Source organism: Procambarus clarkii, chromosome 80 (genome assembly GCF_040958095.1).
Source record: "Procambarus clarkii isolate CNS0578487 chromosome 80, FALCON_Pclarkii_2.0, whole genome shotgun sequence".
Lineage (NCBI taxonomy): Eukaryota > Metazoa > Arthropoda > Malacostraca > Decapoda > Cambaridae > Procambarus > Procambarus clarkii.
The window spans coordinates 22435876-22451816 of record NC_091229.1 but is presented as its reverse complement, the minus strand read 5'-3'; the positions used below and the strand labels follow the sequence as shown (position 1 = coordinate 22451816).

General features: G+C 37.0%; 1 protein-coding gene across 11 annotated transcripts in view; it reads right to left on the bottom strand.

Moving 5' to 3' along the window:
* Positions 1–493: 493 nt before the first annotated feature.
* LOC123746312 (uncharacterized) overlaps positions 494–15941 on the bottom strand; it is a 132604-nt gene continuing 117156 nt past the window's right edge. For 7 of the 11 annotated variants that reach the window (XM_069314929.1, XM_069314927.1, XM_045727703.2 and 4 more), the window contains 4 exons: positions 14030–14626; positions 13504–13758; positions 12629–12691; positions 7354–12250 (listed from right to left, as the gene is read on the bottom strand). In XM_069314929.1, the coding sequence (XP_069171030.1) occupies positions 11291–12250; positions 12629–12691; positions 13504–13758; positions 14030–14626 (1875 nt within the window). In that variant the 3' untranslated portion in view covers positions 7354–11290. Of the gene's footprint in view, positions 1717–3737; positions 3801–7353; positions 12251–12628; positions 12692–13503; positions 13759–14029; positions 14627–15941 lie in introns of those variants that run through there. The other 4 variants (XM_069314928.1, XM_069314933.1, XM_045727706.2 and 1 more) reach the window with 2 other exon arrangements.

The following is a 15941-nucleotide window of genomic DNA, read 5'->3' as shown; positions in this document are numbered from 1 at the left end:
CATTCAAACTAGTGTTGAATGTAATAAAATGCCTCTTTCTGGTAGAGCCTAGATGATTCCCCGATTCCTACCACATGCATTGGCTTGTGTTCTGACTCATTACCGTGTGGGAGGCCTAGAGCTAAAAGGAAGCTGCCACCTGTTGGCACCCACTTTTACCAGGGGGTTTGAGTTAGTTTCGAGTGAATCCTTGGGCTTGAATGAATTGTTTCCAGAATCGCTTGGCTGTTTCGTTGCTTCATTCTCTGTAAACTTTGCAGTTATCTGTTTGCTTCACTTACTTTCTGGGTACTTTCTTAGTAAGGGTGATCGTATCAACCCTGTTCCTTGTCTGTTTGAGGGGATGCATGTTCTGGCTCTGGTCCACATTAGGACATATAGGCTGTGGGAAGCCATCTCAGCTAGATAGCTTCAGGGAGCTACCAAGAGGCTCTTCCAGAAATCTCGCTTTAAAGGTGAAGAACTACAAAACTGCCATGGATAAAAATAAAAATTATATGTAACTTACTTTAATATTTAGATATAACAAAAACCCTTTATATGTAAATTATTTGCACATATAATACTGTTATCACGTTATATATAAACAGGAACTATGGATCTGCGTTAATGCAGCATATACGAATGGTTTAAGTTAAAGTTCTGTAAGTAATTATCAAAGGAAGGCATCAAGCCGGGGAGTTAAAGTTCTGTACCATTATGCACAACTCTGTGATACTAATTATCTTGTCTTGCATAGATGTGTTTCCTTGGGAACACCTAGTTCCAAGGTCGTCTACAGCCCTGCACCATCAAACTGTCACACCCCCTTATTTATTTTAACATATGCTTAACATATCTAGCACTGCATTCCAGTTTTGATTAACATTCTTTTACTCCATATAAAATTCTCCTACTTTGCTTATTCCATTTAGCTTTAAATTCTGGTTATGATTTTAAAATTCAATTAACAGGATTGAAATAAAAATGTTTGAAATTATAGAGCTGGTTCTCTGGAGTTGTTCCATCCTTGTCCTTCATTGTTTTGCATAACTCGAGGTAAAGATCGGCAAGCTGGGTATTATGGGAGTGTTTTGCCAGCACTTCACACAGAGACTGCACAAACACAGTGCCCTTTTCAGGATCCCTCAATGCCCCGAAGTTGTTAATACTGGCGTATATTGTTGTCATATCCTGAGGAGCTGCCTCAGTTGATGTTTCAACAAAGTCTGATGTCAAGGGGTTGCGTGATTCCTCCCGAAGCTTTCCTCGACAAAAATTGGCTAGAAATATCTTTGGTTTACTTTTAAGAGAAGGACACGCCTTGTCTGTGAAGTAGTTACGCAATTCGTTCAAGCTCATCTCCTGCATCTGGTTTGGTCCGTAGCCATTTGTGTAGAACACCGTGTCCTCTTTGCCGTGGCTGAGAACAATCAAGATGAAGGAATCATAATCCTTAAGACACTCATCTGATTGAATATTCCTGAGCTTATTCAATGTTCCTTCTCCGGTAAGGTCATCATACACTTCAACACGATAACCCATCATAGTAAATAGTGTCTTAAGGTTGATGGTGTCTCTTTTCGCTCCAAACCGCATATGCTCGCCAGAGAACTGGTAATTGAAGATGCTAACTAAGCCACGGGGAAAGCTGAGGTTCCTGTAGATTTTCTCGCTGGGCTGTATGGGATCACGACACACTATCACAGTCCATGGAAAAGTCATCTTCCCGTCAATCTGGAGACAAGAAAATTGGCCACATGATTGTGATCTGTTCAGGGTAATGAACTGTCACAGCAACCACTCGCTGTGGAACCTTATTTTAGATTTAGGTGATGACAGCTGGGAGCCCCCACCAACACATCAATGTGTGTCAGTCTCACAGGAGTGTGTCTGAGGTAAGGATTAAGACAAGGGTTAAAAAAACTGAGAGATAAGGTAAGCAAACTAAGCAAAGCAAATTAACATCTGTATTATGTTCTGTATACTTTTTAAATAAAAAATATTTCAGTACAGTATTACAAAGTTTATCTCAAAACCATGCCAGAAATTAAATACAATTATGTGATGCTTAAGAATAAGAAATGTTAAGTAGAATAATTGTCAAAAGAAAGAGCCAGCCCAGAATTTTCACAAAAGTTTCAAAAGCTTCTAAGATATCATTCAGGATGCCAATGTGAAAGCAGAAAGGACATTAGGTAAATACTGTAATATCAATGGAGTCAGATTCACCAAAGAATGTATCAAGGACAACCACACCTGAAGAAACTATGAGAAAGCAAAAGTTCTATAAACAGACAGAACAAACTTATTGAATATAGTACAGTAGCATGCAAGGCATAACAGCGAAACTGAGGACATTTACAGCACAGCCCACTTACACACTTGTGGTGTGTCTTGCACGTGCGTACGTGTGTGTGTGTGTGTGTATTCACTTAGTTGTGTTTGCGGGGATTGAGCTTTGCGCTTTCGGCCCACCTCTCCACTGTCAATCAACTGTTTACTAACTACTTTTTTTTTTCACACACCCCACACATACCCCAGGAAGCAGCCCGTGACAGCTGACTAACTCCCAGGTACCTATTTACTGCTAAGTAACAGGGGCATTCAGGGTGAAAGAAACTTTGCCCATTTGTTTCTGCCTCATGCGGGAATCGAACCCGCGCCACAGAATTACGAGTCCTGCACGCTATCCACCAGGCTATGAGGCCCCTGAGGTGTGTGTGTGTGTGTATTCACCTAGTCGTATTCATCTAGTTGTGTTTGCAGCCCGTAATAGCTGTCTAACTCCCAGGTACCTATTTACTGCTAGGTAACAGGGGCATCAGGGTAAAAGAAATTCAGCCCATTTTTTTCTGCCATATGTATCAATCCTTGATCCTTAGGATTACGAAACCCAAACGCTGTCTTCTCAGCCACAAGGCCCCCGTGTGTGTGTGTGTGTGTGTAATTACCAATCATAAATGTAATTATCAACATGTAGTTACACGATGAGAGCTATGAGTAAGCCCTCTGTAATGCTTTTGCGCTACCGCTCACAGGATGAGTATGGGGTGCACAATAAACTAGCTGCCTTCGGCGGCAACAATAAAAAAAGTGTGGTGTCCCGTCTTCCCAGTACTCTTTATCATAACATAAATGAGATAACATGAATGTGTGTGTATGTAAATGTGATCACATTATAGTGTGTGAGATGGGTTATACTGGTAGACAGCACGACACAGTACTATAACATTACTTTACTGCATCAAGGTTACTATGTGTTACAAAAATAAAAGTAAATTAAAACAATAAATGTTTCATATTTTTTGTGCATACTGCTGTATTTATTATTCATATGCATATAAATTCACTGTTTATAGATTATTGTCTAAATATGCAAAACAACTGTATTGGATCATTTGCTATACAGTATAAATATTATATATATATATACTGTATATATATTATATATATATATATATATATATATATATATATATATATATATATATATATATATATATATATATATATATATATATATATATATATATATATATATATATATATATATATATATACAGTATATACATACACACACATATATATACTGAATAGATAAAAATTCGGTAATTGCCCAGATAAGGTTTTGGAATCTGAATTGGGTTCAGAATAATGTGATCTACAGACTCCACTGTATACTGTAGCTATTTATTTACTATTAACTTTGCTATACACCTGTGATTATGAGGAAAATAGATGTTCTTGTCTCTTACCTCATTATTTGTTGGCAACTTCAATTGGAGGTTGTTACTCAAATTCTTCGAATCTGGAGCAAGCTGTGGAAGGTGAGCAAACAAATTTTGGTACTTGTATTTACAACAAAATTCATTCCATTTGATTTCCTCCATTAATTTAAAATGTAACAGACAGAAATTGGTCTGCCAGACTGCTAGATAGAAAAGAAGGATTTTATTCCATTCCGATAATATGACCTTTAAAATACAATACATACTGTATACTGATCAAATTGGAATATGTTATTACACACTCACAAGAGGCAACAGCTTCAAGCTTAAAAAACATGCTACAATGTTGGAGACAACAAGAGATGCTTTTTCATCCATAGGGCAATAATCCATGGAATTATGTATCCGTTGTAGCGATAAATGCCAAGACAATACTTCAGCTCATAATTCAATTAGAAGAAAGTCTTGTGAAAAATGGAGGGAACTTTAACATGCCAACAGAGTACCATCTCCATCATGGTCATTCGAGAAGGTGGCAAACAGATAAATTATTTATTACAATCCAGTGTCATAACTCTTTCATAGGTCAACATACTGTATATATATTTATTAGATGCTCATGTTTCAGAAGCTGAGTATATCCCATAGCAGATAACATCTAAATTTTACCCTGATTAGGACAGAGTCAGAGGTGGAGGTGAGGTGCATCCTTTCTGTGGATGCAAGAGACCTTCAGCATGCCTCAAGAGGATCTCTTTGCAGCAGCACTGAACCACAAACTACCTGTGTATGTGATTGTGTTTCACAACTGATGTGCTTTTGTGTTTGCAACTGGACAAGTGAGATGATTTATCCCTTTCCATCAGACCAGATGCTATTTCTCGCCCTGTAAAAGCAAGAATGTTTTGTGGGCAGCATGATTTACCTTACTCATCTGTAGCCATTTTAGTCTTGATATCCAGCCTTGCTCTCTAACACTCCTCTTTACATCGAAGATAATCTGTATGTATTCAACATGCACTTTTTAACCCTCTGTGTGTGGAGCTTCTCTAGCAGATCTACTGGAATCTTTACATGGTGCAATTGCTGCATCAACATTTTGCACTCCTCCATTTCCTTTCTGAAACCATTTCTCTCATTATATCTTTCCTTACATTGTGTTTTATTTAGGCAGCTCATGCCCAACACCACTGCTTCACATATGGCTGTTCTGGGCCTCTATGGGACTTTGCCAGGCTGGGTACCTTGATATATTTTTGCCAACACCTGGTTGTGGCATGGAGGTTAAAGGAGGGGCATGCCAATTAAATTAATAGAGGTTGCAGCCAAAGAAACCAACCATCATTTGTTGCTTTGATGTCTAGTAGAGTTTGGAAGAGGTTCTGAAAATATATGAATGATCCTTATTGAGGTCATTCCAGGATGGATTCAGAATTCTGCATGATCTCCAATACACCAAAAATGACCAAGTGTAGGGGACCTTTGAAAAGATCCCAAAAGAGCCGTTTACGATATGCCGACCTACTCCGATTGTGCATATACAGTACATGAACAGTCTGCATGTACAGTGTATCTGTATGATATATGTGTTCATATGTATCCATATGAAGAGGAGGGTCTTGTTTGAGGGAGCAACCAATTTCCATGCTCAGAAAAAACGATTCATTAACACTCAGAAGCCTTATTTTTTCCCTTCAGTTACATTTTATGATGATAAGATATTGCATTCCTTTTGCAAGCCACGAGTTGTTTAGAGTTTTTTGGTGGTAACACATTTAGCCGGGAGAGTACAGTGTACTGTATGGTGAGAAACATAATTACACTTGCATTGAAGTTTCACATCCTACCAGTTTATTTTCCCAAGTAGGGTTTTCAACTGCTTCAGTAAAGATTTTTACCAGGGCTTCATTGTACAGTCTGGGATTCATATGGATATGATTTCTAGTGGAAATTTGGCAATGGATGTTATGTTCAAAATCCAGTTGGAAAATAATTTCAGGAATAATGAGGGTACCTTTGATAAGCCTTCGGTTTCCTGTTACAATTGAGGCCCTGAGATGGTGGCCTTCGTGTAAATTCAGGTTATAAGGAACTCAAGATAATGGTCAGTTGACCCAATGCTAATTATAAACTTTGTGAAGCAGTTGCACTCGTTCAGATGTGATTAAGGATGAAGGAAGTTGTCCGAGTAATTCTAAATATTTTTTTTAGCAGCAGTCAACTGAGCATTATTTGATTGAGAGATCACAATTAATATTCAAGTAATGTACTACTGTAGCAAGTATTAAGTGATTTTTATTGTTTGTTATTTATTAATAGGTATTAAGGTTAGTATTAGATTCAGTTGCAGCAGTATTAGGGACCCCATATACTTTTCTAAATCTTGCCTTCAGGGTCAGTGAATTGAATTACTGTATTAACATGAAAAAAATAAGTGTTACATAAATGTTTCGTGCTAATAAAAAATTTTGCACTTATGCTCCTAAGCATGGAAGACCTTTGTACCTGCACCCTTCTGACTTATTCTAGTTGTGACAAGCAATATAAAATGGTATGCTGTATATCTCAACCTGTCCTCTCACCAAATACTGAATATAGAATTTTTTATCAAGTGACAGAATCATTAGGAAAGCAACGTATAGGGTATTAGTAAATATTAAAGCATGGTAACATCAACGTTGTCGATGCATCTACTTGATACGTTAGGGGAGTTACTTGGGTTTCTTCATTTCTGGTTAGGCAAAACAGTTGTATTTTTTAGAGTTACACTTAAACAGAGTTATGGCAGTCCCTGTGGCGAAGTGGTAACATACTCACCTGGCATTTCGCGAGCACTTGGGCCTGGGTTCGTATACTGGCTGGGGAAGGATTGACTGGGCGCCAATCCTTAACTGCAGCCTCTGTTCACCCAGCAGTGAATGAGTACCTGGTTGTTAAACAATTTGGCAGGTCGTATTCCAGGAAAAGTTAGGATTAAGGACTTGCCCGAAAAGCTATGCATGCTAGTGGCTGTACAAGAACGTAAGAACTCTTGTATATATAAATAAATAAAATAAAAAAAAAGAGTGGCAAATTGAGTGAACAGACTGGATTGCCTAACTTTACAATCCACATATAGCCGAATCCTGCTGATAACCATGCACAGACCTGGATACCATAGGGCTCTACACACTGTACCACAATTGCAAGAAACCCACTGACGTACAATAATGTATAACAATACACACTACACTACACTTTTTAAATTTGTTCATTTAATGTATAACGGGTTTATTTTGTTATGAAAGTTTCCCCACAAAAATATCAAATGATTTTTCATCTAAAACATAATTTTTTCTAAACAATGAATATACTGTATACAGAATGCAGAGTTTGGATGTATAATATTATATTATATTAACATTGTGAGAGGCAATTAACTTCTGAGAATCATCTACAGTAAAGCAGCCGAATTACCTCTTTCTAATTTTTATTTCCCATTTAGACATACAATCATAATTAAAATAGTATTTGAAAGGTTCAGAGATATGAAAAATGTTAAATTCTTAGGAACAAGAATCAAATATTTTTCTTTCTAATAACAGCACAGTTCATACATTGGATGGTGTGGACTTCAGAAAGTCATGGATAAAAATAAAAGATCTTGGACACTTTTTTTAATGTTAAAAAAGTACAACACAAAAGCATATAGATATCAGTAATAAGCGTGTAACACAGCCTGTTATAATGTAATATTTGGATGGGAATACGTGATGGAGCTGCGTTAAGTTTGTGCAACAATGGTTGAGGTAACTCTTGTGTAGTATGCTGCAAAACTGTGACACTGGTGAATTTATCACGCACACATCTGCTTCCTTGGGACAATCTGATTTCATCCAAGGTCCTTGACAACTTTACCCAGCCTTTCACCACAGGTTCACTGCACAAATGTCACTCCCTCTTAACATTTTTTAACATAATGCTTAATTTGCCTAACTTCCTCTGGCACTGCATTTAAGTTTTGATTAACATTACTGCAGAATAGATCACTCGGTTCATTCGCTAACAATATTATCAGTACTGTAATCGTATAAACTCCAAATTCCAATTGTTATGACTTTTCAAGAAAACTGACATATCTGAAGTAGAAATGCTTGAAATTGTAATACAAATTCTCTGGAGTTGTCACAACTTTTACTTTCCCATTTGAGCAGAGTTTGAGGTAAAGGTAAGCTAGCTTGGTGTTATGCGAGTGTTTTGCCAGCATTTCACACAGTGACTGCACAAACATAGTATGTACTCACTGAAGAGTCCCTAACCGCATGGAAATCATTAATGGTCGCATATATTATTTTTATTTTGAGTTTCTTCAGTCGGTGTTTCGATATACAAAAGTCTGATGTCAAGCCATGGCCCAATTCCTCTGAATGTTTCCCCAATATAAATTTCCCAGAAACATTATTGGTATATTTTTCAGATAAGAACATTTTCCATCAATGAGATGGTGGCACACCTCATCCACGGTCACCTCCACCATCTACTGGTTTGACCCATAGAGAACTTCGTTTGTTTACACAAATGACTATGTTATGGCCAAGAATAATCAAAATAAGGAAGTACAATCCTAAGATTCTTTCTTAAGAATCTCTGTATATAATCTTAAGATGCTCTGTATATTATATATTCGGTGAGATCTTTGTATACTTTAACATAACCCGTCATAGTTCATAATGCCTCAAAGTTACTCTAGCCTATCTAGCTCCCTGCCACAGGTGCTGACAGCTTGAAGATGCAAGCTAATTCTTGAGACAAACTGAGATTCTTGTAGACATTCTTGCTGGGCTATATGCAAAGAGAACACATCTGACTCAAAAAAGAAAAGAAAAAAAGTTAAACTACTAATTTGCAGTGAAGAAAATTTGAAATTTGTCCACAATAATGAAATGTCACAGCAACCACTTAAGGTGAGGGGAATTGCAGGAGGGATTTTGAAATAAATATCAAGACAGTGGGCCTTTGACAAGCCGCTGGCTTCCTGTCCTCGTCTAGGCCACTAGTGTTAGTGGCCCTCGGGTAAAAAATTAAGTAACTCTCTATTATTCACTCATTTATCCATATCTCACCTATGGTATCTGTGCCTGGGGATCTACCATCCTTAATCACCTCTGACCCCTAATTACTCAACAAAAATAAGCAATTTATCTGTTAGATTAATGATCGGCCTGAAACACTATGTGTGTTAGTGGCTTTACAAGAAAATAAAAACATCAATGCTATGTACTCTCATAAACCCAATGGAACCTTCTTGTATATATATAAATAAATAAATAAATAAATAAATAAAAACAGTAAATTAAACAACAACAAACTCCAGTCCCAGACACCAATCTGCTCTCCTACTAACACCTTTGAACATGAAAAATATGAAGTCACTGTAAATACTCTCACACGTATTCTATATCTATAAAACTCTGAACTGCAGTGCCAATCCTGACCTCAAGTGCTTCTTAGAGGGCTGTAATAGAACTCATGGGCACCACATGAGAAACAAATATCTCTGGTATTTCTAGAGCGAGACTCAACCAAAGTAGAAATGCTATGCAAATCAAACATTGTGGAATGACCTCCCAAATGTAATTACTTTTTGCCTCTAGGGTCTTCTCAACTGTACTAGGTTTCCATATTTCTAGTTAATTGTGGGAAATTCAAATGTCATCTAAAACAGGAACAGTATTTGACCATTCCTCGGAAAGCGACCCACAATGGTTGCCTAACAACAAAGTTCCTAATTACTGGTAGGTGAATAGAGGTATCGGGTGTAAGGAGACACGCCAAGCTGCCTCGCCCTGTTTGATACCTGCTTGATGGGGGGTTCTGGGAGTTCTTCTACTCTCCAAGTCCGGCCCGTGGCCAGGCTTGACTTGTGAGTCAAGGATTTAAGCTCCTGCCCAGGAATTAAAACTAAAATCTATATGTCTCCTAATCAGTTTAAACGAGAGACTAAGAAATATTTGCTTAATATCACATGAGTAATTTCATGCACAGTTCTTCCTTGTAATAAGATGTTTTTATGTTACTGTTACCTCAAATTTTATTTAATAAAAATTTATGTCCTTTCTTCACTGTCATCTAAATTTGTAAAACAAATTGCTTACTAAAGTCCTATATGATCTTTTTGTTTATTTTTAAGTGTTTCCCCCAATTAAACCATTAAATTTTACAAATTTATTCTATGTTATGCTATGTTCTAGTTGCTTTACCAAATTACACACTTGTATTTTCTTTCCGTTATTAATGTACAAAAACTACACCACTGTTGCCAGAACCACAGACTCCATAATGTAATAGTCTATGCCTATCATCACTAAGTATCACCTTTATATTGTATATCATTTGTTATATTGAACATTCTCACTTATGTTAGCTTACTTCTCTTAGTGTTAAGTGTTTATCCTCCTTTACACCTTTAAATTATTTGTTGATCTAAATTATTCTAAATTTTGCCCGAAATGCTTTGCATACCAGTGGCTTTATTTCTATGTGTAACCCCTGTCCCTACAATTGTCCCCTCCTCTTATGTTCTTTATATACACATTCTTATGAATAAAAATTATTATTATTATAGTATTGTATTATTATTATCTAAACATATCAAAAAAAGTTTCAAAAACTGTGGGCGTTCTTTCTAAGATCAGATATTATGTACCACGCCCTGCCCTGGTGACTCTCTATTACTCCCTTATCTATCCATATCTCAACTATGGTATTTGTGCTTGGGGCTCTACTACCCAAAATCACTTACGTCCTCTAATTACTCAACACAAAGCTGCTATTAGGACAATATCCAATTCTGGCCCCAGACATCACTCGGTACCCCTACTTAAATCTCTGAATATGTTAGACATTAAGTCACTGCACATTCTCTCATGTGTATTATACATATATAAAACGCTAAACTATAATGCCAATCCTGATCTCAAAAGCTTCATAGAAGGTTGTATCAGAACCCATGAGCATCACACCAGAAATAAATACAGTTTTGATATTCCTAGAGTACGACTTAATCAAACTAGAAATGCTCTACAAATCAAGGGGCCCAGAATGTGGAATGACCTTCCCAACCATGTTAAAGACTGTACCTCTCTCAACCAGTTTAAGTTAAAAGCGAAGCTATACCTAATAAATTCCCTGTAACCTACCTTACCCTTCTATTGTCAACCAATGTCTGTTTTTTTCTTTAAAGAGCGCTGTTTGTCGACATAATTGTATTTGTGCTGCTTTTTCATCTATGTTTTCATTTCTTGTTTTCATTCTACTCATTATGCTCAATTAGTATTAAGCTTGTCATTTAAGTTTATCATGCCCGAAACGCTTTGCGTAATAGTGGCTTTAGGCATTGTATGTACTAGCTATACCTATAAGTTAAACAATCCTTGTAAATATTTATTGTATGTATGTACCTTACCTAAATAAAATTGTATTGTATTGTATTGTATTATTATTGTATAACTCCTATAAGGATAAATTGTTCTAATCTTTGGAGCCTGTAATTTCTTGATCTGGATATGGAGAGAAAGAGATACCTACAGAATAAGATTTATTCATCTGCGTCTGCGAACAGGTGCCATTCTATTTTCTGTTTGAACATAAGCATTGGTCAGAACCGCTGGCTTCACATCTGTTTGGGTCCCCCGGGTGTGAAATACTTTGGATGGTTTCCATAGCCTTGTGCACTGCTCGTCGACATAGTAAACAAATATTTCTCCTCCATCTTCACTGAGTACCACAGTGGTCTGCGTCATTGATTTTTCAGGGGAATTATGCAGTGAACTTGTAGCACTAAGATTAGAAAGTGCTGGAAGCCTCTTGTAAACTGTACCTTCTTTAAACACTGATGAGAGATTGGTAGTTTCCACACAAGGATCTGATTGAGGTTCAAGCAATTTTTCAGATCTTGACACAGCAGTAAAACGACCCTTAGTATCAAACATTGAATCAGGAATGGCCGACTCAACTTTCTCCTCTGATTGTTGGTGCATATTCACATCATGAATTACCTGAGGAGAGTATGGTATGCAGTGCTCCCAGGCAACCTTTTTGCTTTTGCCATTAACTTTTTGTACCCAGCAGACATTCTCATCTGTCTCGTCTGCCGCTTGCACTATATAAGGCCCATCCCATGGAATAGCAGGCACCTTACGTTTTCCGCATGACAGATCAATGAGCACTTGTTGCCCTGGATCGAAGGGTAAGGAGGAATGGGTGTGCCTAAGACTATCGGTCATCGTGTCATAACTGTCTTGCTTTGGGGTATGGAGAGTCTTTAGACTGGGAACTGTTGTATCATAATTGTCTTCCTGCGAGGGAAGGCTGCTCTTCAGACTGGGGGCCATTGAATCAAAATTATTTTGCTGAGGGGAATGGGTGTTCCATAGTGTGGGGGCTGTCATATTGTAATTGTCTTGCCAAGGGGAATGGGTGCTCCTCTGACTGAAGACTCTTGTATCATAACTGGCTTGCCAGATATCTTGCAATTCACCTTTCCGATCTGCCAGAGCTGTCTGTTGGGGTAGAAGTATACCACTGTCAAACGGAACTGATTCAGCAGTTCCGAGATTAAGGGTGAAGGTAATTTCATTTTATTAAACTTTTCAGATTAAAAAGCAACTCTAAAGGGGTAGGTTAGAAATGGGGGAAGGGAAAAGAACATAGGCTCTCATTATGCACTTAATTTCTTAAAATTTCACCATGACATCAATATCTCCTATCTCTATTATGATGGTGATAGAGGGCACCTCTAACACACACACACCTTACAGATATGCCAACTAACAATACTTGCATCCCACTGGTAAATAAATTGCTTTGGTATCGTATAATTTCCTATTCACTGTTATCCTGCTGTGATTGGAAGAAAGTAGATATTTTTCTTCTCTTACCTTCTTGTCAGCAGGCGGCACTATTGAGGGGTTGTTGAGCCTAGTCTTCGGGTCCGGAGACAGCTGTTGAAAGTGAGCAAACAAAATTTAGTAATTTGTATAAGCAACATGAAAATCATTTCATTCATTTATTGTCTTGCTTAGGAAAAAAACGGAGCATACTGACTACAGTATGGTACTCAATATGCGAGGGTTAAGGGTGCACAATGTTTATCATTTAACACCTTCACTACACTATCACCTCATATACAGTATTTTTTCAACATATTTATTCATTTATTCATTTATTTATTCATGCATATACAAGAATGTACATAAGGAATGTGAGGATACAAATATGGTAATTACAGTCTTGTAAAGCCACTAGCACGCGCAGCGTTTCGGGCAGGTCCTTAATCTAAGAAAATTTTAAGGAGGTAAATACTTGCAAAAATTATAGACAAAAAAATGATAACAGATTACATGAAATGAAAAAAAGATGAGAGAAAATTGTAGGTACAGTATATTAAAGCACATAGGTAGCTGAGATTGATTGCAATGACAGCTTGAATGGTAGTTGACAAAAATTGGTAGTCACAATACAGCATATGGCTAGCACATAGAAGAAGACAGCAATGAACACAATGATAAGGTTGTTTGATATTACATAAAAATAGCAAGCTTGACATGTGAGAGTTTGGTCCACCAGACTGCTGCTTGGAGCGGCCCGCAACAGTCTGGTAATTCACACCATATAAGAACCCAACCATCCATATTGCCAATCATAGCTCATCTTACATAACTCACCACCACACTACACACAAAGTCATCATCTCATGATATTCAACTCGCAATAACAGAACACCCAACTAACCCTCATGTCACACTGAACTCACCGTCAGGCCTGCTATGTTAGGGAACTCCTGACGATACAATGTCATCCTGGCAGTCTTCTTGTGCCTCTCCCCCTCAACATGCTGCACCAAGGGCCTGGCACCTGTCAAAGGCACCTGACATGCATTGCAATAGTAAGAGAGCCCATTACTAGTTGACACTATGCCAGAGTGGATGGCCTCAACAGCTTCAGGGGAGAGTGACTCCTTACCCATGGAGTCGAATGTCTTCGGCATAGTGAGGCCTCCTCGCTCTCTCTGAGTTACAATGTTAATGATAATATCAGTAATACAATAGCTAAAGACAATAATAGTTATCTTTCTAATAATAATAATAATCATAGACCAAATACTAAATAATAATAAGTGATAATGATAGTGATCTTAGTAATGCTGTTACTAAGCAGCATACAATGACTGGTAATTATCAGGAAAAAGCACTAAATCAATACCATTATACTTTATTGAAACAAGAAAGTAAAAGAAAGGAACAACACAAGTTTGAAAAGTATTCAGTATTTCTCCTTACTTGTAAGTCTGTTGGTGAAAGCAATGGTGGATGTGGGATCCCGAGCCAAGCTCCTGCTGTGGGTGTGGGTGCATGTACATGCTGGTCTGCTTCTGGAGGAGATGCTCTGGCATTGGGGATGCCATATTCTGAGGTTTGATTTGCGAAGCTACTTAAATGGAAGGAACCCTTCTGCATGGGAGCTGTAACTTGGACTGGCTCTCCAACAGTTCGAGCACAGTGTGTTGTGTACTGCATGTTTCTCTTGGACTTTTCATGTTCCTTGCCTCTAAGATGAGCTTCAAGAGGTGCCACCCCATTAAAAGGTTTCTTTCCATAGCAAATATTGCACCTGTATGAAAAATGGTTCTTGTCCACGGCCCCAACCTCCTCATTGAGCTTTGCAGCGCGAACTACATCTGGCATTTGGTTCAGGAGAGCCTTTGAGGGTGGAGACTGTCGGATGGCCTCCCAGATGAGGCTGTTCTTGTGTTCCTTGCTCAAGATGTGGGGAAGGACATCACCACAGCCTGCCCGTGAACATACCACACACTGATACTGCAAGCTATTGGGGTCGAAATTCTGTATCACACCAGCTGCCACAGCTGCTTCTACCTCCTGCCAAAAGAGTAGTACAATAATATGAATATGTAGAACATGTAACACACAGATTGACGATGAGTTACAATAATGTGATAATGGTCCAGGACGGACCGAAACTGTCGTCGTCGTCGCCTCATCTTCTGGTGTGAGGTTTAGTCTTCAAATAGATTGACCTTGAAAATTATCTAAATTCAGTGACATACTGAGAAAGACATACAAAAATACACATATGTACACACAAGGACACATATGGATATACTGTACACATGTAGAAACACGTTACTATTACTATTAAATATTAAATACACTGTACAGTATTAAATATTAATTACTATTAAATAGTACTACAGTATTACTATTTAGTAATACTTGTAGTACTAAAACTGCTGAATTTATAAAAGGACTTTTACATAAAGTATGCATTTTATGTAAAATTATATATTTTATTATGTACTTTAAAATTATGTACTTTACTATAATTTATTATGTACTTTAAAATTATGTACTTTACTATGTACTTTATGCACAAGGTCATTTGTCACAATCATTCAGGGTCATCAATAATACAAATATTTGTTTCACAGTACTATGCTGTATACAAGAATAATAATGCTGCTATAGATTGCTATTACAATTATAATATAGGATTAGTACTGGTGGTGGGTTGTGGCAGTGGTGGGTTGTGGTGATGCTGGTGGTATTGACTTTGATGATGATAACGGTAGCTGTGGTGTGGGTGGTGTAGATACGAGTTATCACATACCTGCATTACCAATCAACACCCCCCCCAAGATGATTACTGAACATATCTCTTGCATTTCTTATCCCTCTATTTCACTATTATTGAACCAAAAATTAAATGTTTGCGTTGATTATAAGCCATAACTACTACTCATATTTTCCTATAGTGGTGGAAGAAAATTGTATTTTACAAAATACTAATACAAAATTAACTTTTTATGTATTAATAATTGAATAATAATAATAATGAATTTTGTTGGGAATAGGAAGCCTGTGCATACATACATACGCTAGGATAACATTTAATTAATTACTTCTACTCTCAATAATTAACTACTGTACTTAAATTACATATTATATTATATATATATATATATATATATATATATATATATATATATATATATATATATATATATATATATATATATATATATATATATATATATATATAATAAAAAAAAAATATATATATATATATATATATATATATATATATATATATATATATATATATATATATATAATAAAAATATGTTTTACTGAACCTCGCCTCAGGATGGGATGCAACTGCACAACAGTTGCCTAA